At 40.0% G+C, this 27,755-nt stretch overlaps 1 protein-coding gene across 2 annotated transcripts in view; it reads right to left on the minus strand.

The window, feature by feature from the left end:
* The window catches only part of LOC122798555 (autophagy-related protein 9A-like), a 1,089,020-nt gene that overhangs the window by 46,002 nt on the left and 1,015,263 nt on the right, over nucleotides 1–27,755 (minus strand). For both annotated transcript variants that reach the window (XM_044067609.1, XM_044067608.1), the window contains one exon: nucleotides 11,889–12,050. In XM_044067609.1, coding sequence (XP_043923544.1) covers nucleotides 11,911–12,050 — 140 coding nt within the window. In that variant the 3' untranslated portion in view covers nucleotides 11,889–11,910. The remainder of the gene's footprint in view (nucleotides 1–11,888; nucleotides 12,051–27,755) is intronic.

Raw genomic sequence — 27,755 nt, forward strand, 5'->3', positions numbered from 1 at the left:
AGTATAAGATGCACAAGGTGGGGAAGCTATAACTGAAACCAGGTCTGATGTGGCTGAAAGGATCACCTTGGCCTGATGTACTACCAATTTCTGGATAAATCTGGGCATAAGCAGTAGTGGCACAAATGCATACAAGAGACTGTGAAGGTCACTACTTCACTACTGCATTTGGTTAGCCATGAAGAGGTGGAGCAACTGCAAGTACTGGCTACACTTCACATTTGATGGGCAGGCAAAGAAATCAATGACTGTGTGCGACCTGCAAAATTTCTTATTGGTTATAGATTAACTTAGTGACAATTCACACTGAAGCAGAAGGCATCTGCTTAGCCTATTTACCAGAGAATTAGCTTCCCCTGTGATGTGAACTGCCACCAAGAAGCAAATGTCTGTTTCCCACTTTCAAAGAGACTTGGCTTTTTTGCTTACGGTATGAATGTGGCCCTTTGCTTGTTTATTTATCACACTACTTTCATGTTGTAAAGTGTGGAGAACAATGGCTCCCTGCAGTAGGTTATCTTTAAAGGCTTTCAGTGTATGTAGCACTGCCTTCAGTTCTAGGGGACTAACATGGTTCTGTGATTCTACAGGGTTCAAGTACCTTATATAGTCTGCCTTTGATAATGCCTCCCTATCACAGGGCAGAAGCATCTGTGGTAATCTTGAAATCAGGAGTAGGGGAATTGAAAGGGGTTGCCCACAACTGTAAGTTAAGTTGTGTACACTTACCATAAATGTAGATGTTCGAGTGTATTCACTGTTGCAGTCCTAACATATGGGTTATCCGTCTCCTGCTAGCCCTCAGTCGGCCCGAATACCAGAGTCCTCAGTATATGACGTCAGCTGTAAAACTGATGTCAGAACATCAGGTATAAAGGGGGGCAGCTGACGCCATTTCCCCAGTTTTTCTTGCCTTAACTGTCAGGAGCCCCCAATAGAAGGCTAATCTAAGAAGGAAACACCCTGGAAACATGCCATCTAAAAAATGAAATATGTAGTCTGTGCCTTCGGAAAAAGGGGGAATGGAAGGTGGGAAACTAGGACTGCAACAGTGAATACACTCGAACATCTACATTTATGGTAAGTGTACACAACTGTACTATGTTCTTCGTGTTTCACTGTTGCAGTAGTAGTATATGGGTTGATTCCCAAGCCCAGGGAAAAACAAAGGGGGGGAGGAAGAATCACAGATTAAGGGTTGGTAAGGAGGCCTTGCAAAACTGCAGAGGCAAAATCAGCCCTGGAATTAGAAAACAAAGGTAGATTGTAATGCTTTGTGAAAGTATGGACAGAAGACCAAGTAGTTGCTTCTAGAATGTCCCTAGTAGGCACACCTCTCAAAAAAGCTGCAGAGGTAGAGGCTGCTCTAGTAGAATGGGTCCTAATACCCTGAGGGGGAACCTTCCCATGCTGCAGGTAACAAAAATGAATACAATGAGCAATCCATTTGGAGATGGTTTGTTTCAAAATAGCTTTACCCTGAGCCCCAGGAGCAAAACTAATCAACAACTGCTCAGACTTCTGAAAGGGTTTAGTCCTGTTTAAGTAAAATCTCAGCTGTCTATGCACATCAAGACAGTGCAGAATCCTTTCCCCTTTATTCTGGCGATTATTGAAAAAGGTAGGCAGGTGAATAGACTGGTTAAGGGTCAGACTGGAAACCACCTTAGGCATAAGGGAGGGATTGGTTCTCAGAGAAACCCGATCTGTATGAAAAATAATGAAAGGTTCTATTGCCATTAAGGCTTGCAGCTCCAAAACCTTTCTGGCAGAAGTAATATCCAAAAGAAAAGCAGTCTTCCAGGAGAGAAACTTTAAATCTGCAGAGGCAGCTGGTTCAAAAGGAGGTAGAGTACGCTTCTACAGGACAAAATTAAGATCCCAAGCTGGGGTAGGAGCTCTTCTGGGAGGTCTAAGATTGCTAGCGCCCCACAGGAACTGCTTCATCAAAGGGTGTGAAAAAATGGGTTGCTCAAATGAACAATGAGCAGAAACTGCTGAAGCATGAATCCTGATTGAAGAAAAAGAAAGTCCACCATTAAGCAAGCCTGCTAGATAATCAAGAATGAGGGAAAGAGAAGGATGAGAAGAGTCTTCACCTTTAGTCTGCATCCAAGAGCAAAATCTCTTCCATTTATCTGCATAGGATTTCCTGGTGCTAGGCCTACTGGCCTCATGAAGAACTTCAACCACCTGCTGGGAAAGATTTAAAGTATTAGCCAGGCAGTTAAATGCAGAGTTTGAAGATGAGGATGAAGAAACATTCCCTCTTCCTGAACCAACAGATCTGGTACCAGGGGAAGATGCCAAGGCTGAGCTTGGGAAAGGCTGCGAAGAAGGAGATACCAATGCTGCCTTGGCCAATCTGGTGCTATCAGAATAGCCCTTGGTTTTTCGTCCCTTATCTTCAGCAGCACTCTAGGAAGAAGAGGCAGAGGGGGGAAGGCATAAATTCAGAGTTGTGTCCATGGCAAGGACAAAGTGTCCACTCTCCAAGCTTTGGTGTGAAACTCCCTGGTGCAGAAGGTTGGAAGGAGATGATTGGTGTGAGAGGAGAAAAGATCCACTTGTGGAGTGCCTCAATGCTGAATGATGCGCTGGAAGATGATTTTGTTCAGTTGCCACTCGTGAGGATCTGGAACATGTCTGCTCAATTGATACGCCAAGGAGTTTAGCCTCCCTGGAAGATACCGGGCTATTAGATGTATGCCCATGGAAGCTGCTAAGGACCATAGTCTCATGCTGTGTCTGCACAAGGGGTAAGAGTGAGTCCCCCCTTGCTTGTTGATGTAGCACGACTGTGGTATTGTCTGTCCTGATCAGAAGAGTCCCATGGTAGAGTAGGTCCTTGAAAGCCAGCAAGGCTTGCTGCACTGCCATCAATTCTTTTAAGTTTATGTGCAGACGAATCTGCTGAGTGCTCCAAGTCCCCTGTATGCCCCTGCCTTCCAGATGCGCTCCCCATGCATAATCTGAGGCGTCTGTGGTGAGAGTCTGCTTGGCAGGTGGTAGGCGGAAAGGCAGACCCTTGTTCTGAGAACAGGCTGTCGCCCACCAGAGAAACTCCATTTGTAGACAGGGAATAAGAGGAAGAATCAAGTCTAAGTCCTGTGTGTGTTGACACCAAAGGTTCTTGAGGTACCACTGAAGTTTTCTCATATGCAGCCTTGCATATGGGATCATCAGAACACATGAAGCCATGAACCCCAGTGCTTGCAGGAATTGCCTTGCAGAGAGCTGGGTCATGCTTGCCAAGTTTTTGAAGTAAGCCGAAAGATCTTGTTTCTCTTGAGGGAGGAATACCATCTGGGTGGCTACATTCAGACTCGCTCCCAGGAAAACAATCTCCCTTGTAGGAACCAACTTTGACTTATTTTCGTTGAGTGTGTAACCTAAAGAGGTGAGAATGTTCTTCACGAAGTCCAAATCCTTTTTTAGTTGTTCTGGGGAGTTTTCTTGAATGAGACAGTAGCCCAGGTAAAGATAAATTTGAATGTTTCTCTACCTGCAAAAAGCAATGACTGGCACCAGGCACTTTGTGAAAACTCTGGGAGCAGTAGATAAGCCAAAGGGCAGTGCAGAGTATTGGAAGTGTTGCTCCCCAGCCCTGAAACGAAGGAACTGCCTGCAACTTTCCCTTACTGGGATGTGTAGATAAGCCTCCTTGAGATCCAAAGTTACCAGCCATGAGTCCTTGTCCAGCATTGGCAGTAACTGTTGAAAAGTGAGCATCTTGAATTTGGGAATCACCAGAAAAGTGTTGAGAACAGACAGATCCAGGATAGGGGGCCAGGTGCCCTCTTTTTTGGGTACCAGGAAAACGTCTTGAATAAAAAACTAGGCCTGTCTGAGCTGCAGGTACTGGCTCTATAGCACCCATAGTCAGTAGAGAAGAAATATGATTTTCTACCTTCGCCCTGAGAATTCTGGGTATGTCTGGGTACCCTTGTAGAACAGGGAAGGTGTGAAAACAAAACTTGTAACCTTGGTTTACTAAACTGAGCACCCATTTGTCGTCTGTGATGGTAGACCATACCTCTGCAAACCTGGCTAACCTTCCCCCCACAGGAAACCCTGGGCCTGCAGAGGTAGGCACAAGAAGGCCGGAGTCATTGAGAATGCTTGCTTTGGGAAGCTGGCTTAGAACTTCCTGCTTTAGAAGAAGAAGAAGAATGCCATTGTTTAGCCTTTTGAGGGGCAGAAGCCTGCCCTCTGGAAGATCTGACACTCCTAGGCCTAGAGCGACCCTGCTTGCCAGGATCAGGGCAAGATCAATTCTTGGAAGGATAATGTCTACTAAACCGAGGAGGCTGAACCTGAAGGAAATATTTAACAGCTTGCATAGATTTCACCTTATCCTCCAATTTCTTCAGTACCTCCTCAGCCTTGTTACCAAAAAGGTTGTCTTTGTGCAAAGGAACATCCAGCAATTTAGACTTAACAGGTTCAGAAAGAGGCTTCTCCCTAAGCCAAGTATGCCTTCTAATAACGGAACCAGTGGCTGCTGCTCTGCAGGAAGCCTCCAAGGTGTCAAAACCACAATGTAGTGAATGCTTATTAACTAGAGTGGCAGTATTTAGTAAATCTTGTAAGTCTTTGTTCTCAGACATGGAAGGAACATCCCCAAGTTTAGCCTTTAATAACCTCCAAAGTATGCTGCTGATACTTAAGCATGTGGCAAAGACAGTTCACAGATCTAATGGCAAGAGTTGCGGAGGTATAGACATTTTTACCCCACCTGTCCAAGGCCCTGGACTCCTTATCAGAAGGTACACATTTTTTAGCAATAGTAGCCTTAACACCCTTGGGGCCTTGAGAAATAATCTCAGGATCAGCAGTAGGATTTCTGAAAAGAAATTGATGAGAATCAGGAACCCTACAATACCTATCAGGTTTTCTGGGAGCAGGAGGAACAGAATTAGAAATTGAAGAATTTTCCAAGGAAACATCATCCACAACTTCCAAAACTGGAGGTATAGCCAGAGGCTTATCATGTGGCAAATCCAAAAATTCCCTGATTCTTTTCTTAGACTGAGGAAAATCCTGACTTTCCCACTTAAAGTGCTCCCTAAGAGTATTCAAAGTATTCCCAAAGGAAAAATCTTCTGGAGGGGAGGCAGAAGGGATAGAGTCTTCAGCATCAGAATCCCCAAAACCAGAAAAAATTTGAGAAGTCCCTTCCTCACCAGCAGAAATACTAGAAACCTCAGAATCTGAGACAGACAAAACATCAGGAGACAATTCCCTAGCCCTCTTGGAAGGGGGGTTGAGAGCCCCTAATAAGGGAAAGAAGATCACTAGCCATCTTTACCAACTGGGACTGAGGCAAAAGGACAGGAGGCCAACACCTACTTGTGAGTAGTTTTGCGGCTGGAAGGTTTGCTAGTAATCCAGAGAGACTAGGGAGGCCTAGCAACTGCAGTAGTCTGAATTAAGGTAGTCGGTCTGGCTCTGGTCTCATGTCAAGAGGCATCAGAAGCTGGTGCCTGCATAGCAGCTCCGGACCCATCTGAGGTGGCGACAGGCGGAGGGTCTGAAGACGAAATAGCAGCCTGCGGCATGGAGGACTCCGTAAATGTCTTGGCAGAGGCCTGTGGCTAAAAATCTGTGGACTGCAGAGGCTGCAAAAGCTCCTCCCTGACTACCACTGGGCTGACGACCAATTTCACCGGTGCGTCGTCAGCAGATTTAACCCTAGGCCTGTCGCGGTCCTTGCCCTTGCGTTTCCTAGGCACATCTGAAGTCGAGAGACCAGAAGACGCCATACCGATGAATTTAGGCCAGACTCCAAAATGCTTAAACAAAATCTTAGCTCTACAGTGTATGGTACGCGGGTTGAAGGAAGCACAAAATTCGCAATTAGGGATGTCGTGCTCAAGGCCCAAACAAGTTATACAATAGGAATGAAAATCATGGTGCGGAATCCGTTTTCCACAGGCAAGACAGTTATTAACTTTATCTGACATTCGTTACAGCAAAAAAGAGGGTCCCGAATGGGGTACTTATCTGATGGCATCTTCAACTTAGTAGTCGGAATGCAAAATGAAGGGAAACGGACGACCGGCACTAATGTGAATTGCATTTGCTTTGGGCTCCGCGGCAAGAAAGACTGAGGAAATGGCGTTAGCTGTCTCCATTTATACCTAACATTCTGACATCAGTTTTGCAGCCAACGTCATAAACCGAGGACTCTAGTATTCAGGCTGACTGAGGGCTACCGGGAGTTGGATAACCCATATGTTAGGACTGCAACAGTGAAACATGAAGAACATCAGGGACTCTACCAGACTGTCTATAATGCTAAGAACTTGAACAACCTGAGAAGAGACTCCCAGCATTGAGCCAACTTGTGTAGGAATGTTGGAGTAAAGAACAAGTCGTCCAGGTATGGGTAGATTATGCAGCTGGTGAGCACCTTGAGGAATGTGGTGAGGCTGAAGGGTATACTCATGATCTGATAATCACTGGCACCAACTATGAAGTGCAAAAACTTCCAGGACTCTTAGTTGATCTTTACAAGGAGACAAGCATCTTGAAGTCCAAACAGCACAACCAGTCTCTTTTGTGGTAGACAAAGTCAGATGTTTTTACTGTTAGACCATTTGATAGGTTTCTTTAGGGACATACTGCTTTACGCTGCTTAGATGTAAAAGGGGCCTGAGGTCCTTTGTTTTGTTTAACTCAAAAACAATATGGAATACAATATTTGCCCTTTTTTATTTGAACAGCCTCCTGGACAGTTAGTTTTTATAAAAGACCGAGCTCCTCTTGTCTGGCTACTAACTTCTGATGGGATGGAATACCTGGTTTAGACTTTCACAGAGGATAAAAAAGATTCAGAAACAGGATTTTTAACTTCTGGATATTATGTCTTGAACCCACTTGACTTTAGCAATCTTCAACCACTGTGGCAGGTAAAGGGACAAGCATCCTAACTGTCTCCAGAGTGACCATTCACAGAGGCCTTTGGTAGTGCTGCTGTAGACACTGGGCAGACCAAGCCTTCTTGAACAGCTGCAGTTACTTGACTTCTTTGGGTTTTCCTTGCTGGAAATGTGGAAGTTGGCTTCTACCTGCAATCCCAGTTGATGTTAATGTGGCTGCTCTGGAATCACATTTGATGTAGGCTACTCTGCATTGTATTACATGAATACTGTGCAACTAGAACATAATTCCCATAGACAAGAGGGGCTTGCAATGCTTCCCCATGTCTTTGAAATACCTCTTTACATCTTCACTAAAAAGGAAGGGCCCTGTAAATGTGAAATGCAAAAATATTACCTTGGTATCCTCAACAAAATCCCAAAATCTGTTGCAAAACACAAGGATGAACCACTCCACAGTAAAAAATGCACCTATTCAGGCCAAATTCAATACAACCAATACTGGAGTTTATTGAAAAGAATAAAACAAATGATAAGCGCTTTCGTCCTGACCACTTCAGAACTTTATCAGATAATAAATTTAGTCACACAATCTATTTATATAGTACAGAAAAACTGGGTAAAAAAATCATTAAACAATTAACACATTATTTAAACTGACACACACCTTAAAGGAAAAGACATGTAAAAGACTGTATTACATATGTAACATATAAAATCTGTCTAAGATAGAATAAATAGATGGTAAAAAAAGGGATAAAAATTACTATGGGAGGGGATGGGCTTACCCCAAACCACCTCCTTCACAGGAATAGGGTAACAAATTCCCAGACCATGGTTATAATAATTTTGCTGGTAATAATTCTGTTAACAACACTGAAGTTGACTGTGATATTGCTAACAATGGACAAAATGATTTTTTAGACCCATGAGAATTCCCACCCCTAAGATGGTCGGAGAGAATAAGGAACAAAACAGCAGTCTCAGACCAACCCTGGGAAACACACCAGGGGAACACTTATCCCCCAGTACTCAATGGAACACGAGGGGGAGATTCAATCGGAGGGGGAGGGGGGCACAGAATAAAACGTGGTCCAACAGGAATTAAATAATGATTTTCCAGCTATTTTAGAGGTGTTTTCTGACCATGTACTACCCCATTATCATAGCATTACCAATGGTGAAGGCGATTTCAAAGTGTATAATTTTTCTGATGTGTTTATTGAGACTAAGCACTGTGACTTATTTTCAAAAGGTTTTACTTACGAACCTGCACAACCCACAGACATTTCCAGCACATTAACTGACCTGAAATTATACACACACAACTTGAATTTCAAGGTTCTTTTTCAGAATTCATTATCAGAAGATTTTATTAATCTTTTAGCCATGTCAACCCCCCCTTCACCCAATTATCCAACTGTTTGAAAGAATATGTAAACTTGATATTCATAATTTTTTAAGGATTAATCAACAAAGTCAGAAAATAATGTGGAGGGTGTATTACAGGACATTAAAAGTGTACTTGATTTAGTCATAATAATGAAACCTGACAAGGGAGGAGGTGTAGTCCTTATGAATCAGGTTGATTACACTAACAAGATGTTACACATTTTGAATGGGAAAGCATATACAAAATCCTCCTTGAATGAATTACACACAGCATACAATAGAATTAAGAATGAGTTACAGGAACTATTTACAAAGGGGTCCATCACCATTGAAGAGTTAAACTATCTCACAGTGTCATATCCCAGGATGTCAGTTATGTTCGGGTTACCTAAACTGCATAAAAACCTCAAACAGCCACCCATGAGACCCATTGTGGATGCAAAAGGTTCCAATACCCACCCACTCGCAAAACTCCTAGATATTAAACTTAAAGAACTGGTATTCTCTGAAACCCATATATGTAAGGACTCATGGAGTTTTTTTTACATCTCATTAACAACACTCCATTTAAAACTGGGTATGTCCTTTTGACTATTGACATCAAAGATTTATATTCTGTTATTCCCCATAACACAGGCTTGGAATGGTTTTCAGAATACTTATATGAAAAAGGAGTTGAACACAACAATGTTCAAGTATATACACACTTACTTGAACTTGTTTTGAAAAACAACTTCATCTACTTTAACCATGTCAAACATATCTGCAACAGGAGGGAGTGGCAATGGGTTCTTCTTGTGGGGGCTGTATGCAGATATTGTTGTCACCCAATGGGAAAAGAAGTTTTTGTTCAACAGTCTGATGTTCAATCATGTAAAATGTTACACCCGGTTCCTGGATGACATTTTTATTTTGTGGGATGGACCCCCAGAACACATCAATGAATTAATTTCTTATATGGATTCTACTACTACATTTTTGAAATTCACACATAATTATAGTATGGACCAGTTACCCTTTTTTGTTATATATTCTTCTCACTAAAGATTATACAAACAATAAGTTTGTTTCAAAAATATATAGAAAGGAAACCTATTCCAACTCCCTACTCCATTACTCAAGTACACATCCACTGAAACAGAAAAAAGCCATTGTAAAGGGGCAATTTGTTAGGGCAGCCCAAATGGTTTCAGTCATGGATGATTTTCTCAGTGAATGTGACAACTTGAAATCCATGTTTTCAAGGAGAGGCTATCCGTACAAATTTATTACTGGTATTATGTTGGATGTAGTAAATAAAAGGGAGAGAGGTCATTTTAGTATTTTACTATCAGATATTGACACCAGCATCACCAGTATCAACAACTCCACTCAATACTTAAATGTGGAGAACCAAGAAACAAAAAGGGACTATAAGACGTCTTTCATTACCATATACACCAATGACAGTTATACATTAAGAAAAATCTTAGAAAAGAACTGGTCCATACTAAATCATGAAAAAGCCATTAGACCACTGTTTGATTCACATCCTGCCATACTACTTAAGAAAGGCAGAAACTTAAAGAATATATTTGACATTAAACCAAAGGGAATGAATAATGTTGGGTACATGAAAAAGTGTGCCATGTGTAACTATTGTAAACACATTAAGGAAGGTAGCACTTTTCTGAAAAACACTGAAGTAAAACATCAAAAAATACAATTGTGGATCTGACAGAATTATTTATTGCACTCTATGTAATTGTTGTAGCTGTTTTTATATTGGAAAAACGGACCGTAAATAAAAAAAATGTATCTATGAGCATTTGTATGACATAAAATCAAAAAAAGATACAAATGCGCTTAGGGAGCTCATAATGGAAAATACTGGTCATTCCTTTCATTTTACTGTCATTGATAATATTAAAACAGAACCTTGAGGTGGAGCCTGGTCTCTTTACAGAACCTCTAGCTGGAGCTTTACTGGCAAATGTGTCTTTACAGAATGCATCTAGGTGGAGCCTGGTCTCTTTACAGAACCTCTAGCTGGAGCCTGGTCTCTTTAAAATTAGAACCTCTAGAAAGATAACACTGTTTTAAATAATTACTTAGGTGGAGCTTTTATATTACAATGAGAGTTTTTAATGCCTTCCAGGGCACTTCAGTTCATGAGATCAAGCCTTTCAAAGCATGACATCCTGGTATACATTTTTAGATAACAACCACAGCCTTGTAGCTGCTTGATCTGAATTTTCCCAAAGCATGAAATGAGTTGATAGAAATTGTAGCCTGGTCTCTGTGACAAAAACACCTCGAGATAATGTTTCTTGTTACTGACAGAACCTCGAGGTGGAGCCTAGGTCTCTAAACAAAAGATAAGGGAACAGGCACTGTATTCAGAAACAAATAAATGCATTAACAAAGTTTGCATAGCTCAGGCAGACACAGTATGGCAACAGTGAATGCATCTAGTTGGCCAGGCTTAAATGAACACATTTCTATCAGCTCTCTTTTAAAATTAAAAGCCCTAGAAAGATAACACTGTTTTAAATAATTACTTAATCATTACTTATGTATTTTTAAACACCATTTCATCTATGTTTTTATATTACAATGAGAGTTTTTTTACCATCTATTTATTCTATCTTAGACAGATTTTATATGTTACATATATAACATAGTCTTTTACATGTCTTTTCCTTTAAGGGTGTGTGTCAGTTTAAATAATGTATTAATTGTTTAATGATTTTTTTTACTCAGTGTTTCTGTACTATATAAATAGACTGTGTGACTAAATTTATTATCTGATGAAGTTCTGAAGTGGTCAGGACGAAAGCGCTTACCATTTGTTTTATTCTTTTCAATAAACTCCAGTATTGGTTTTATTGACTTTCGCCTGAATAGGTGCATTTTTTTTTACTGTGGAATGGTTCATCCTTGTGTTCCTGCTTGGCATTTTTGTATTTTGCAAAATCCCAAAATCTGTTAATCTGAGCAAGGAATGCTGGTATAGGCTAATATCAGTTTCTGCCACTCCAGCTGTACCCTTAGCCACATTGTACATGATGACAAGTGACAATGTGGTTGTTCACATTAGTGGAGGCTGTGGTTCAGGACTTCAGCTTCCCCTTTAAAATCCCACCTGGTAGCTCCTTTATCACCTGCAGCATTCTTTCAGACAATTACACTGCATGTATACTATGTGTGTGAGATATAAGTGAAAAGATAGAGGACATAAACACATGGTTGTCAAACCAAGCCAATGTCCTCAATTCCCTATCCAGAGGAAGAACAGCAGAGCTCTGAGGTGTAGGAGCCTTCTTTAGGGTTGCTACAGAACAATCACATCTGGCTCTGGATTCTGTACCTGGGTTGACTTGTACTACCCTTAGCAGTGTGCTTCAAAATGTCTTCTACAGAAGGATACCCAGGATGCTTTGGGGTGAAAAGACAAACTTGCTATTGCTTCCTCTTTACCATACATCCTCATAATAAAATAACTGGCAAAGGATAAGTATTTTTCTTTCATGCATATATGTTTCTTAAAAATACTTGCACAAAATAATGCATTTTCAGTAGAAACAAATGAGTAAATTGCATATTTTTTAAATTAGCCATTTGAAAACTCACAGTCTTTCAAGGCACTGTCATTTCATGCCTCCCTTTGTCGCGGTACAGGTGGTTTTCTGGTAGACTGCTCCTGCTCTTCTTCTGATTCTGCCCATCCTCCGAGGGGTAACTGTGATGGTCCAGACAGCGACTCTGGTGGCTGGTCAGCACTGAAGGAAGCCCCTGCATATAATACATGTTACTGTTAAATAATGACTAATAAGCAAAAGCTGACACATTTAGATTCACTCTAGTAAAGCAGAAGTAGAATGCAAATATGACAATAGCACCTGGCAAATAAAAATGCATATATAAGGCTAGAAAGACTTCCTTGGATTTAAGATAATATTTTGAGCATACACAAAAATCAAAACAATAGCAAAACCAGCTGTTTCAAACAACATTTCTAGTGTTTACATCACAGGTAGTTGCAAAGACTAACTTTAATAGCCTAGTTTATGCAAGGAATGAACACCAAGAAGCCCAAATCAGCATTCTGCAAAAACTGTAAAGACCATCTTTCAAGATTCCAAAAACGTCTGGAAAGAAGGCAACTCTCTCACAGGGAGTCCACTAAACAAAATCTGCTCCATCCCAACTATAACTGCAGCTGCATTTGCTGTATATTTTCAGAGGCTTCTCAACCTCCATCTGTTAACTCTTAGTTTATAAACACAGCAACCCAGACAACCCTCCTGAATTCCTTGTCTTCTTCTCCTTTCACCCTATGTCTTTCAAGGAAATGAACAACTTACTCAAAAAAAAGTCAGAGAAAATGCAAACCACACGATGATGATGTTGGGGCTGGTGACAGTTTTCTTTTTGTTCACCTCTGTCACAGATTTAACAATGACCCATCTATTCTTGATTTCTCCATCCTACTGAAGACCACAGCATCTTTCGTTCTAAATGCAGAGCCTCTTCTCCTGTGTGCTGCTAAAGACCCATATCTGTCAGCCCCGTTTTAACCAGGCTCCCACAAACCATCACATCAAGTAACTTAAAGATAGTTTACTTACTTATTTTACTTTTGCAGAAAAACTCCTTTCAACCCCAATCCAGGAGGCAAGGGAAAGGATCAACAGAAAAAAAGATGGGCATTTTCAACAACTGATCGACATGGTTTTGGGGTGGTGGTAGTAAACCAGTGTACCTACTGAGAATGTACACAGACATGTAAAGAACATGCAAACTCCAGGTCCTACAGCTGTGAGGCAGAAAACATAGCCATTTAGCCAACAAGCTGCTCATAAAGGGCAACCATGCAATGAATGAAATGAACAGCTTGGGTTGATGGTGGGTCACTGTATAATGATTGCCGTCTTCTCCATTACTAAAACCATCCAGAAGCAAGGAATTCAGGCAGGATGCCCTCAAAGGTACACCTTTGTGGCTCTTTCCAAAGTACTTGAATATTTCACAAGTGCTCATTCTTGTGAGCTAAATAAATACAGTCTGGACAAAGATACCTTAAAATGGATAAGACATCTGTCTCATCAACTGATTCTACAGAGTTCAAATCAGTCATGTCCCCCCAATCCCCATTATCAAAGTTGTTTCTGAAGCCTCTATGGTGGGCACCTATTCTATTTATTCTAGTATCAACTCACATCAATCCCACTCTATCACAGCCTGTTAAGAATATGTGCCTACCAATAGCTTGGCTCTATTTTTTTCCTGAACATTCCCCGAATATTGTAAGTGAAACTCTTATCCAGGCTCGAAGAAAAATCCTCAACTGCTTCTTTGCAATAGGTCAGAACATTAACCTGACCAAAACTATAGCTATGTAGTTTTGGGAGTCTGTACAGAATGAAAAGATCCAAACTTTTGGATAGCTTCTATTTCCAACAATATACAGATTTGAATTGTTCCTTTTAAAAATACTTGGGTTTATACTTGAATTCTTCAGTAATAGTTACTGCTGATATAAACTGCCTTCTTTCATGACAACATGCTACAAGATCTTATATCTTTTAACAGGCAAGCTCTTGGATTACAACCTAAATGGCAGTACTCCCTGACCTATTGTTACCATTTGTTCCATGAACACTGAAGAGAGAAAATTCTAATCCTCAAAACTTGTAGATTTATACTTTTATTATTATTTTTTCTGTTCCTCAACAGCTAACCATCATCTGTTGACGGTGTCCGTCCTCAATTAATTCCTCCATATGACATAGACAGCATTCCTGACTAAGAGCATTTAGTTTTACTCAGTTCAAATTGCTGTTGCATGACCAGTGCCATTTCCTTACAGCTCTGAAAAGAATTCTGTGCTCTTCTTTATCTTCACAAATTACTCTAATAACAGCCTCCCATTCTGTATTACTTACAGGAATGCCATTTATATTCAGATATCTAAAACTTAGGAACTCTTTTCCAAGTACATTAAGGTCAATAACCACCCTCTCAGCTTTTCTCACAAAACTCAAGCAACACCTGACAGATGAACTTTGGGTATTTACAAAACAGGAATCAGTCAACCTGACTTAACCAAGAAATTAGATCTGGTAGCTTGCAGACCATCTATAAATGGTCCTCTGGTCACCAAAATAAAAAAGCTATGTAAAACAAATAAAATGCAAGTATAAAATATGTTACCTGCTACAGTATATAGCATGCCATTTTTTTCTATTTGCTCTTTGATCAGATTTGCATGAGTAACTGTTTCACTGAGTTATCTTGGCACATGTCACAAGGGTTATGGAATGTCATATATGGGCGTGAGTGTATACCTATTAGCCATGTGAGTTTGATATAAAAAAAAAAACAGTTACTGAATTATTATATAAGTACAACTCAGTGTATGCCTTCACCTAAATGTATTTTCTTTGATTCCATGTCATGGCTGAAAGTGGGCCCTTGGAAAGACTCCACTTAACACGAGCTCAAATAACAAAGCAAATGGATACATTAAAGAATGAATGACAAAAACATTTGGAACTGCTGAAGTATTCCATGCGTGTTGAATAGACAGGAAAACAATGCTGTTCTTTGTCCCCTCAAATTCTTCGAGTGTTCTTTCTATCAGAGTTATCAACCATATTTCCACTCAATGAATGCCATCAGCTTTTTCTGGCAAAGGTTGCTAAGGCAGCAGAATAAGCATTGCAAACTAAGTTTCCCTTTTTCCATTCTCAGATTCCATCTCATTTTGGGGGCTGCCAAAGCATTTCTAGGCCAGGTGAGATGTATAATCCCTTCAGCAGAATATGGGTATGGCTCAAGGCATCCTCACACTATGCTGTCCCTTAAACACCACTCCAATCAATTAATCAAGCATTATTTGTGTGCAATGCACACTCTCAGTACAATAAAAAACAGAGAAAACAAATATGAAATGTAAACAATACAGTAAGTTAAACACACATTAGGACAACTACAATCAAAATATCAGAGAAAGACACTGTTTTACTTTAAGAATTTATCCTCAGTGGGGGCACTCCTGAAGCTTCCAAGACAGTGAATCTTAAAGGTTAGCTGCTCGACATAAAAAAGTGCATTTGTGGATGCATACAACCTCATCCTGGACATCACTACCAGTCCATGGAGTAGAGATCCAGAGTTGGCTATAAGGGTACCAAAAGTTCTTTCACATAAAGAGCTCAGAATATGTAATGTTTTACAAGCTAGCAATAGAACTTTACAGCTGACCCTGTAACTAGCTGAAAGCCAAAGCAGACTCCACAGATGATGTGTTGAATGCCAACACCAAAACACACATCATGTTCTGCAAAAGCTGTAACCTATCCAGCTCACAGCCAGTAAGTCCCAAATAAACAGCAGTGCAGGAGTTGAGATGAGACCTGATCAGTGCTTGAACCACACTATTTGAGTTATGTTCCTTAGATGGTAGCAGTCAGATCTGACCACAGGTGACATTTGGTATCAGAATGTTTGCCTGCAATGTAGTAAAATTCAGATTTTGCACCTTGGAGAAAACTCCACATAAATGTATCTGGTCTGCCCATTTAAGTATCTTAACTCTTACCTTCCCCTTCCCCTTTTTCCATCTACCCCTTGCTCTCTGGAATGTCTCTGTGGATTCTCCCTCCATCACCCATTCTTGGCAATTCATTCCAAGGGTGCACACGCCTCTCTGGGGAAAAACTACCATCTAATATCCAAGAAGTAGTTACTCCTTAAAAGCTGCTGCCTGTGCCCCTTCATTCTCCCCTCTGTCTTACCTGTTCAGAATGAACACTTCACATTTCCCTGGCCTGAACTTATACATAATTATCATGCACCCTGTCTCTTTTGCTTTCAAGTGAGAAGAACAAGAGTTCCTCTAACCTGTGGTCATATTTCTTCCAGTCCATCCCAAGGATCTTTCTGGTAGCTTTCCTCTGAAGTTCTTTTGGCCTCCTAATGTTATTTTCCTTATACAGTCTCCATGACTGCACTTAGTATTCAAAGTGAGGTCTGAGCAATGCCCTGTAAAGTGGAAGAATTACACCCTTGTTTCTTGAATCTATCCTGCTAAGGAAAAAACGTAGAATTCTATTTATTGCCACCACTCCCTGCTCCTGGTTGTCTAATTAGATGTGTTCAACACTCCCAGATTCTTTCCTGGTTCTGCTATCAGTTCGACTCCTCACAGCTGATACTTCACATCATAAAATTCAATCCCTGGACATTAAGAAGGCTTTAAATACACCAAAGATGCACAACATATCTTACAATCATAAGTTGTGAATTATGCACCCAATTATTATGGCAAACAAATGCACTGCCAAGACAGTTATGAAGGATCCTGTTCAAGAAGGCTTCAATTAAAACTCACAACTCAATAAAGTTAATTACTTGGAGAAGCCTTACAAAAATCATGCAGGACAAAATTAATCTATTTTTGGTCTTCAGAGATTATATCCAAGGACTTTAATAATATCACCTAAAATCTAAGAAAAGGATCATAGAGGGTTACTAGGCTATTGTCCCAGAGGCTCGTATAAGGTTAGACAAGAGTTTAGCCCATATTTAGACAGGTCAGCACCTGACACCCCTGACCAGCAGGGACACAAGTGGAATCCCAGGGGTATATTTTCTGTTTACCATCCAGTTATCTAGGTTCGCTTAAAGGGGTAAAGAAGAACTCTGCTTGACGTGGAGAGGGAGTCTATTCCATAGATGGGGGAGTCTCTGGGACACATCTGTCCCACCAACAAGTCCTGTTGATGCCACAGACCAGGTTGAGGCCATGCGTGCGAGTTACTCTAGTGGAGCTTGACTTGTGGATATGCAGCAGTCCCATCAATGCAGGGTCCGTGATCGCCTTGTATACCAGAGAGGGGTCACCTCTGAGGAGTCTGTATGAAACTGAGTAGAGGGACAGGGCTTTTAGTCTATCTGTATATTGTATTGACGCCCTAGATTCTCCCTGTGAGGATCCTCTGTGGTCTCTTCAGCTGCTGCATGTGCTTTGCGAGGTACATGCCGAAAGGAATAAATATAGTGCAAAGTACAAAAGATGCTCAAAAGTAGCCCTTCTCTTCATTGCAGAAAGCCTATATAAACTGCCTGTAAAATGCCACATTTGCCAGAATACTGTAGTACCCCCCCCAACTAATCTAGTATCACATGCAGCCCTGTCTCTTCAAGGTTGGTAGTTAAGTACCAATGTCAACATCCATGAAATGTGTTAGCTGTATACTACGGGTCTATATTACGTTATCGAAAAGTCATTATATCGAATGGATTTTCATCTACCTGTAAAAGTTGAACTCTTATAACAGCGAACACCCGAATGAGGGAATTCTTTCCCTGGGAAAGAAACCGCCTGGCCATCCTTGTGAGTTTGCCCTTTTCCGCACTGTAGTGCGATCCTGGAGTTGGTATATTTAGTAAGGGGGGTGTGGCGGGCAAAGCCCCCCCACTTTATGTTTAAAGTAGTGTGTAGTTCGTGGTAGGGCTAGCGATTTCTTTCCCAGGGAAAAAAATTTCTCATTCAGGTTTTTGTTATTATAAGAGTTAAGGAGTTCTATGGGTCGAAGAAAAGCCGTTCGATACAATGGCTTTTCGATATGTAATATAGACCCGTATACTACTGATAAATGTTTGACATTTAAATCAAATTCACAAGCATACCATTAATGCATCAGCTACATGCTTCTAATCAATAAATAATATTTTTACCAAACACAATTTAAATGTTATTCCCATTAGCTTTAAAGGTGATCTACTGCTAATTGTAGAGTATGAGTCGATCTAAACCTACTGTATACTAGTTACATTTGCAAAGGTAATGTACCATTTCTCAGTTATATTCATTATAAGATATATGTTATCATGTAAATGACTTAAAAAATTGACACTTTCCTTAATACTGCTATTGCAGATCCTTTAGGTCAAGCTGTTTTTCCTGCTTCCTCTTAATCATAACTGCAGTACTTTTTTTTCTGCCACTTTAAAACTAAATCACTTCTATTAAAGGGTATCTTAATTACTATAGTCGAACCTTTATTCAAATCATGCAATTCTTTCAAGTTAGTTCACAACAGTATGTAAGCAATAAAAACTGTGGTAGTCCAACAGTCTGCACTCACTCACTCTCTCGCCTCATTTACTGCAATGAAAAAAATGCACCAACCTTTAGTCTATGGCCCCAGTCTGGTGACTTGTACTGCTGATAAACATTCTCTAGTGTATGTCTAAACTGTTGCGAACAAAATGCAATTAACATTCTGTGCAAAATAAAAACAGAACCAGTAACGTTTCCTTTCTGCTTCTACTGCTCGTCTTTTCTTTTATTTCTTCGGTGCAAACTAAAAAATGGGCTTAGTTTATGCAATACATAACACTGTTCATACAGCCTTCCCAAAGAAATGGCTGTCATCTAGCAACACAGTACATACAGAAACACAGCATCATCAGGTCTCTGTATCGCAGGATCACTTGTCAGGTTTCTGCTGATTGAGACCTATTTAATGACTTCCCCCATCATCAAAGGAGTTATTCTGCTTTGTGGAAGATATGGGTTTAATGATAATATATTTTTAGTACACTAGGTACATACAAAACAGACTATGTAACTATGGAAGAGTGGAACACTTACGTTTACTAAAGTATGGCAGTCTCTTTTTTCCTCATGGTTCTAAAACCCTGGAGTTACTGATACATAACGGGGTGGGGGTAGAGTGGCTGGTCAATATGCTTTCTGGGTAGGAAGAGTTAAGTTGAGTCTCCCCATGGAACAACTGGGTAATGATGTTACACCAACAAATAACTGCCTATTTATCATCATCCACAACTTTCCCTCTGGTACAGTGAAATATGCGTATCTTTTATCTAAGACTAAAGGGAATAAAAACTTTTACACTATCCATACTCATAATCAAAAGCTTCCAGTTTCTCAATTTTTGTAATACATTTTAGTTTCTTCCTATATATCTTTAGCTACCATGACAAAATTATTTTAATCCATACACACAAATTCTTCATTTTGTCCCTATAATTACGGGTATTGCTGAACCAAATCATGTGTGGGTACACAGTTTACAGTTATAACTTTTATATTATCTTAATGTATTTTATATCCCAAAAAGAAATGAAGCTATCACAAAACAGTCCACAACACTAAAATGTTCTTTTCTGGATTTATCAGGAACAAAATAATTTCACTGTAAGTAAAGCAAACTCTTCTTGATTACTATACCAGTTATACCTTGGTATTTTTGAATCTCTCATTTTCTTTGATAACAGCTCTAAAAATAAAGCAAATAATAAAAGGGGAAAAGGACATCCCTTGCCTCATTCCAGCCTGTCATAGAGGAACCCTCCCACCTTAATTCTTACCTTTGACCCATCATATATCCTTCTTATTAACCCTGTTATTCTATCACACAATGCAAATACTACCATTATCCGACTTATAAAATCCCAGCAAATGCTTTCTCTGTATCAAGGCCCAACAAGAATAGCGTTTTTTTTATACTCTGCTTTCCTCTACATCATTGTTTTTAATATCATCCACTGTTTGCCTCTCTTCAAAAAAAAACATTGTTCCAGATCTATCAAAATTGGTAATACCTTTGTTATTCTCTTAGCTAGCGCAGACATAAAACACTTTATAATCATGGTTTTTAAAAAAAACTGAAATCGGTCTATATGAAACTGGATTTAGGTTCATAGGTTCATAGGTTCATACTAGGCTATCTGCCCAAGGGCATTTATAAGCCTAGCCCATAGTTATGTGGCTTTCGCCACCCCTTTAGTTTGAATAAAAACTATGCCTATCATTTTTCTGTGCCTCTGTCAAGCAGTGACACTGAAGTAATCCCTGGGGTATATCTGCGATCTCCCATCCATTGGTCAAGATTCCTCTTGAACAAGGCCAGCGAGGTGCTCTGCCTCACATGTACCGGGATTTTGTTCCACAGCATAGGGAGTCTCTGGGTGATGAATCTGTCCCTCCAGCACGTTCTATTTATAACCGTGTCAAGGTTTAAGTCTCCGCCCTTGTGGTTCTGAGGATCTAGATTTTTTGAGGTGAAGCATATTCATCAAATCTGGGTTTGACATGGCCTTATATGTCAGGCACAGGTCACCTCTGAGCAAGCGTATGAGACTGAATAGAGCTGGAGTTCTTTCAGTCGGGCAGCATAAGACATATTTTTGAGACCCTTTATCCTTTTGGTGAGGAACTTTTGGGGCCTTTCAAGCTGCATCAGGTGTCTGGTCAGATACATTCGAACGGGCATTGTACTCAATCATAGGTCTAATGAGTGATGAGTACAGGGGACGATGACCTCCCTTGATCTAGATGTGAATCCCTTCATGATCAGGTGGGCGATATAGAAGGTTTTCCTAACTACTTTAGCAACATGAGTGTCAAACGAAGACTACTGTCAACTTGGGTCCCCAGATCCCTGATGACTTTTTCTGTGCTCAGTGGATTGTCACCTATATGGTAGCTAGGGGTAACCTTGTTTTTCCCGAAGGGTATGACTATGCATTTTGGCGTTTAACTTCAGGCCATGGCTCTGGCACCAGTTATCCGCTTCTGTGAGGCCCTTCTGGAGGATATCTGTGTCAGATGTGTTTTCGACTATGGCGCCCAGTTTGCAGTCATCTGCAAACTTTGTCAGCCATAACCCTCCTGTGTTTGCTTGTACTTCAGAAAAGTAGATGCCGAACAAGAGTGGACCCAGGACTGAGCCCTGTGGGACACCACTTGTGACAGGCTTTGAGTCTGACATGGCTCCAGCAACTCTGACCCTGTGGGTTCTGTCGCTAGCCAGTTTGCAACCCATCTTGTGATGTATGGGTTTACATTCAAGCTGATGAGTTTTTCGATGATACCTGAGTGGGGTATTGTGTCAAGGCCTTTGCCAGGTCGAGGTAGGCTGTATGGACTGCCTTTCCCTCATCAATGGCCTTGGTGACTGTCTCGAAAAGTCAACCAAGTTTAAGAGGCAAGATCTGCCTTTGACAAAGCCAAACTGTTGGATCCAAAGTCTGCAAGGTCCCTATGTCTTTATTTATGAGTTCCACTAGGATCCTCTCCATGGCTTTGCAGATAAGGCTTGGCAAGCTAATGGGGCAGTAATTTCCAGGGTCTGGGGCGGCACCGCCCTTATGAAGTGGGACCACAGTCGCCGTGCGCCACTCCTTGGGCACGTATCCTGAGGTGGGGCTAGGACTAAACAGGTGACCTAACTGTGGGTTTAATTCTCGTTGAGTTCATGAAGCACACAGCCGGGGACACCATCCGTCCCATGGATGCTGTGTTTTTGCCTTAGTGAGGGCAGTTCTCACCTGGGCGTTGGAGATGTTTGGGGCTACAATCCTCTGGAATAGATATCTCTCCTTTTGGGGAGGGGGAGAAGTTTGCACTGAACCTGTCAGCCAGTATGTTAGCAATGTGTGTAGGTTCAGTAATTTTCACATCATTTTGAACTAATTCTGAGCATATCTGGGAGTTTCCTCCTAGGTTTCTAACATAGCTAAAGAAGGCCTTATGATTGTCTTTAGAGTCCTTGGCGATTTTTCTCTCAAAATTTGCCTTGGATGATTTTATGAGAGCTCTTAGTTTTTACTTATAATGATCAAAGGTGTCTTACCTTTCAAGGATTTTGCTCTATCTTGTAGTAGCTTCCTCCTTTTGTTGTAGAGCTTGTTTATGGCTGGGGTCCACCAGACTGGACGCTTGCCTTTGGTACAGAGAGTCTTAGTTTTGTTTGGGATTGCCTGATCCATGCAGTCCTGTAGGTGCTGGTAGAAGGCATTTGTAAGTGATTCAGCGGTTTGAGTAATGTTTACCACTGGCTCAGGGGCCTTAAAGGAGACCACACTAGTTTTTAGAAGTGTGAAATCGGCTTTTGAGAAGTTTTTCACTGTGGTCTTTTTGTTTCAGGTGGGTCGGGATGAGGACCTCCAGCGAGATTAGTTTATGATCTGATCTCACCAGTGAGGGTATACTTCGGTGTTGAACATTTTGATCCCATGTTCGTGATGATGAGATCAAGTATGTTTTCACCTCTTGTGGGGATGGTGACTAGTTGTTCCATGGCATTTGAGTTTATGAACCCAGGAATAATTATCATGCACCCTGTCTCTTTTGCTTTCAAGTGAGAAGAACAAGAGTTCCTCTAACCTGTGGTCATATTTCTTCCAGTCCATCCCAAGGATCTTTCTGGTAGCTTTCCTCTGAAGTTCTTTTGGACTCCTAATGTCATTTTCCTTATACAGTCTCCATGACTGCACTTAGTATTCAAAGTGAGGTCTGAGCAATGCCCTGTAAAGTGGAAGAATTACACCTTTGTTTCTTGAATCGATCCTGCTAAGGAAAAAAAATTATTGCTACCACTCCCTGCTGCTGGTTGTCTAATTAGATGTGTTCAACACTCCCAGATTCTTTCCTGGTTCTGCTATCAGTTCGACTCCTCACAGCTGATACTTCACATCATAAAATTCAATCCCTGGACATTAAGAAGGCTTTAAATACACCCAAGATGCACAACATATCTTACAATCATAAGATGTGAATTATGCACCCAATTATTATGGCAAACAAATGCACTGCCAAGACAGTTATGAAGGATCCTGTTCAAGAAGGCTTCAATTAAAACTCACAACTCAATAAAGTTAATTACTTGGAGAAGCCTTACAAAAATCACGCAGGACAAAATTAATCTTTTTTTGGTCTTCAGAGATTATATCCAAGGACTTTAATAATATCACCTAAAATCTAAGAATAGGATCATAGAGGGTTACTAGGCTATTGCCCCAGAGGCCCTTATAAGGCTAGACAAGAGTTTAGCCCATATTTAGACAGGTCATTACCTGACACCCCTGACCAGCAGGGACACAAGTGGAATCCCAGGGGTATATTTTCTGTTTACCATCCAGTTATCCAGGTTCGCTTAAAGGGGTAAAGAAGAACTCTGCATGACGTGGAGAGGGAGTCTATTCCATAGATGGGGGAGTCTCTGGGACACATCTGTCCCACCAACAAGTCCTGTTGATGCCACAGACCAGGTTGAGGCCATGTGTGCGAGTTACTCGAGTGGAGCTTGACTTGTGGATATGCAGCAGTCCCATCAATGCGGGGTCAGTGATCGCCTTGTATACCAGAGAGGGGTCACCTCTGAGGAGTCTGTATGAAACTGAGTAGAGGGACAGGGCTTTTAGCCTATCTGTATATTGTATTGAGGCCCTAGATTCTCCCTGTGAGGATCCTCTGTGGTCTCTTCAACTGCTGCATGTGCTTTGCGAGGTACATGCCGAAAGGAATAAATATAGTGCAAAGTAAAAAAGATGCTCCTAAGTAGCCCTTCTCTTCATTGCAGAAAGCCTATATAAACTGCCTGTAAAATGCTACATTTGCCAGAATACTGTAGTATCCCCCCCCAACTAATCTAGTATCACATGCCCTGTCCCTTCAAGGATGGTAGTTAAGTACCAATGTCAACATCCATGAAATGTGTTAGCTGTATACTAAGGGTCTATATTACGTTATCGAAAAGTTATTATATCGAATGGAAGTTGAACTCTTATAACAGCGAACACCCGAATGAGGGAATTCTTTCCCTGGGAAAGAAACCGCTTGGCCATCCTTGTGAGTTTGCCCTTTTCCGCACTGTAGTGCGATCCTGGAGTTGGTATATTTAGTAAGGGGGGTGTGGTGGGCAAAGCCCCCCACTTTATGTTTAAAGTAGTGTGTAGTTCGTGGTAGGGCTAGCGATTTCTTTCCCAGGGAAAAAAATTTCTCATTCAGGTTTTTGCTATTATAAGAGTTAGAGTTTTATGTGTCGAAGAAAAGCCGTTCGATACAATGGCTTTTCGATAATGTAATATAGACCCGTATACTACTGATGAATGTTTGACATTTAAATCAAATTCACAAGCATACCATTAATGCATCAGCTACATGCTTCTAATCAATAAATAATATTTTTACCAAACACAATTTAAATGTTATTCCCATTAGCTTTAAAGGTGATCTACTGCTAATTGTAGAGTATGAGTCGATATAAACCTACTGTATACTAGTTACATTTGCAAAGGTAATGTACCATTTCTCAGTTATATTCATTATAAGATATATGCTATCATGCAAATGACTTTAAAAATTGACACTTTCCTTAATACTGCTATTGCAGATCCTTTAGGTCAAGCTGTTTTTCCTGCTTCCTCTTAATCATAACTGCAGTACTTTTTTTTTCTGCCACTTTAAAACTAAATCACTTCTATTAAAGGGTATCTTAATTACTATAGTCGAACCTTTATTCAAAGCATGCAATTCTTTCAAGTCAAACAAGTTAGTTCACAACAGTATGTAAGCAATAAAAACTGTGGTAGTCCAACAGTCTGCACTCACTCACTCTCTCGCCTCATTTACTGGAATGAAAAAAATGCACCAACCTTTAGTCTATGGCCCCAGTCTGATGACTTGTACTGCTGATAAACATTCTCTAGTGTATGTCTAAACTGTTGCGAACAAAATACAATTAACATTCTGTGCAAAATAAAAACAGAACCAGTAACGTTTCCTTTCTGCTTCTACTGCTCGTCCTTTCTTCTATTTCTTCGGTGCAAACTAAAAAATGGGCTTAGTTTATGCAATACATAACACTGTTCATACAGCCTTCCCAAAGAAATGGCTGTCATCTAGCAACACAGTACATACAGAAACACAGCATCATCAGGTCTCTGTATCGCAGGGTCACTTGTCAGGTTTCTGCTGATTGAGACCTATTTAATGACTTCCCCCATCATCAAAGGAGTTATTCTGCTTTGTGGAAGATATGGCTTTAATGATAATATATTTTTAGTACACTAGGTACATACAAAACAAACTATGTAACTATGGAAGAGTGGAACACTTACGTTTACTAAAGTATGGCAGTCTCTTTTTTCCTCATGGTTCTAAAACCCTGGAGTTACTGATAAATAACGGGGTGGGGGTAGAGTGGCTGGTCAATATGCTTTCTGGGTAGGAAGAGTTAAGTTGAGTCTCCCCATGGAACAACTGGGTAATGATGTTACACCAACAAATAACTGCCTATTTATCATCATCCACAACTTTCCCTCTGGTACAGTGAAATATGCGTATCTTTTATCTAAGACTAAAGGGAATAAAAACTTTTACACTATCCATACCCATAATCAAAAGCTTCCAGTTTCTCTATTTTTGTAATACATTTTAGTTTCTTCCTATATATCTTTAGCTACCATGACAAAATTATTTTAATCCATACACACAAATTCTTCATTTTGTCATTATAATTACGGGTATTGCTGAACCAAATCATGTGTGGGTACACAGTTTACATTTATAACTTTTATATTATCTTAATTTATTTTATATCCCAAAAAGAAATGAAGCTATCACAAAACAGTCCACAACACTAAAATGTTATTTTCTGGATTTATCAGGAACAAAATAATTTCACTGTAAGTAAAGCAAACTCTTCTTGATTACTATACCAGTTATACCTTGGTAATTTTGAATCTCTCATTTTCTTTGATAACAGCTCTAAAAATAAAGCAAATAATAAAAGGGGAAAAGGACATCCTTGCCTCATTCCAGCCGGTCATACAGGAACCCTCCCACCTTAATTCTTACCTTTGACCCATCATATATACTTTTTATTAACACTGTTATTCTATCACACAATGCAAATACTACCATTATTGAACTTATAAAATCCCAATAAATGCTGTATCAAGGCCCCCCAAGAATAGCATTTTTTTTATACTCTGCTTTCCTCTACATCATTGTTTTTTTCTATTAATATCATCCACTATTTGCCTCTCTTCAAAAAAAACATTGTTCCAGATCTATCAAAATTGGTAATACCTTTGTTATTCTCTTAGCTAGCGCAGACATAAAACACTTTATAATCATGGTTTTTAAAAAAAACTGAAATCGGTCTATATGAAACTGGATTTGAATGGCATTTACCCTCTCTGGGCCATCTCAGCTTTCTTCCAAGATGCTGGCACTTCTGGTTTTAAATTATTAATGAAATCCTTCCACATCTTTACCACTCTCCCTTTTCTCCTAACTCCTCCAAAATTTACACATGAATGTCATGTATTCCTGGAGACAGGTCTATATTATAAGTTCGAAGTTTGAAAACTTCGAATCTCATATGATCGACATCATATGAGCAAAGTTTTCAAACATCAAACATTTCAACGGAGATCGCCGTAGGGAATATTTCCCTTCACTTCAATGTAGTGCGATCTTGGAGTTGGTATAGTTAAGTAGCGGGGGGTGTGGGGGGTGCAGGGGGGCTTGCCCCCCTGCATAGAGCGTCCAGGTAGGTTTTTTATTTTTAGTTTGTTTATATTTTATGTTCAATGTTTGAAAACTTTGCTCATATGAGATTCGAAGTTTCCAGACTTCGAACATATAATACAGACCCCCTGGAGACTTCCCTGTTGACTGATTATATAACATTTTTTCTCATCTCTTCCTATTTTAGCTGTTAACCGTGATCCTCATCTTTCTCTAACTTGGTGTAGTTAAACCTGCATAAACATTACCATTTGTTTCCTTTCTTGGTTTCCGATTTCCATACTTTATACATACTTTCATGACATTTCTGAAATACGTCTATTACCAATATAGGATCTCTATTTTTCTTACCATAGACAAATAAAAGTAGGATAAAACTCTTTCTGCTCTCTGTTGCCCAAGTCATTGTGCTAAACATTTTTGCCTTTTAGAGTTATCAAGTAACAGTTGCTTAATAGCAGCCTTTCCATACTCATGAACATTATCCAAATATTCCTTTGTCTACCTTTTAACACTCTGCAGTACCTCCTCTTCTTGTTCTGAGACTTCTCTTCTTCTGCAATATCTTTCTCAACCCTCTAAATATTTCTTCTTACTCCTTTCAAATATCTTTTTCACTCTTATTTCTACCATACTTATAATTCTATTTTCATTTTATCCACTAACTGACAAAGTAATTTTTATCTTTCTTGGTAACTTTCAAATCACATCCACAACCCATTCCTTAAACTTTTCTCTTTCTATCAGATAAGTAGGAATGTACCAATGGCTTGTTTTTACGTTACCCTGCATACTTAGTTTTTATTGGTACATGAATTGATAAATGTATTGGGACAGATCACAAAACTTTTGGTTTAAGTAAAAGTTCCCATGAAACATTACGTTTATCCAGTCTAGCCCAGTTATTGTATCTTTGGGAAAATACATAAATTCTGAGTTCCTGATACTGAATTCTGACATTCCATTCCAAAAATCAAATATTCTCAAGTACACCTTCAAAAATCTACACTATTTCATTACATTTCCCTTCTATGCCCCAATATGTCCTCACTATTTAAGATCAGTTTGTAGTCTACACCCATAAATACTCCTACTGAAAGCTTATTATTTTCCCAAAATGGTCCTAAGCTCCATAACAGCAG

The sequence above is a fragment of the Protopterus annectens genome, chromosome 3.part1, assembly GCF_019279795.1.
Source record: "Protopterus annectens isolate FY-2018-M chromosome 3.part1, PAN1.0, whole genome shotgun sequence".
In the NCBI taxonomy this organism is placed as follows: Eukaryota; Metazoa; Chordata; order Ceratodontiformes; family Protopteridae; genus Protopterus; species Protopterus annectens.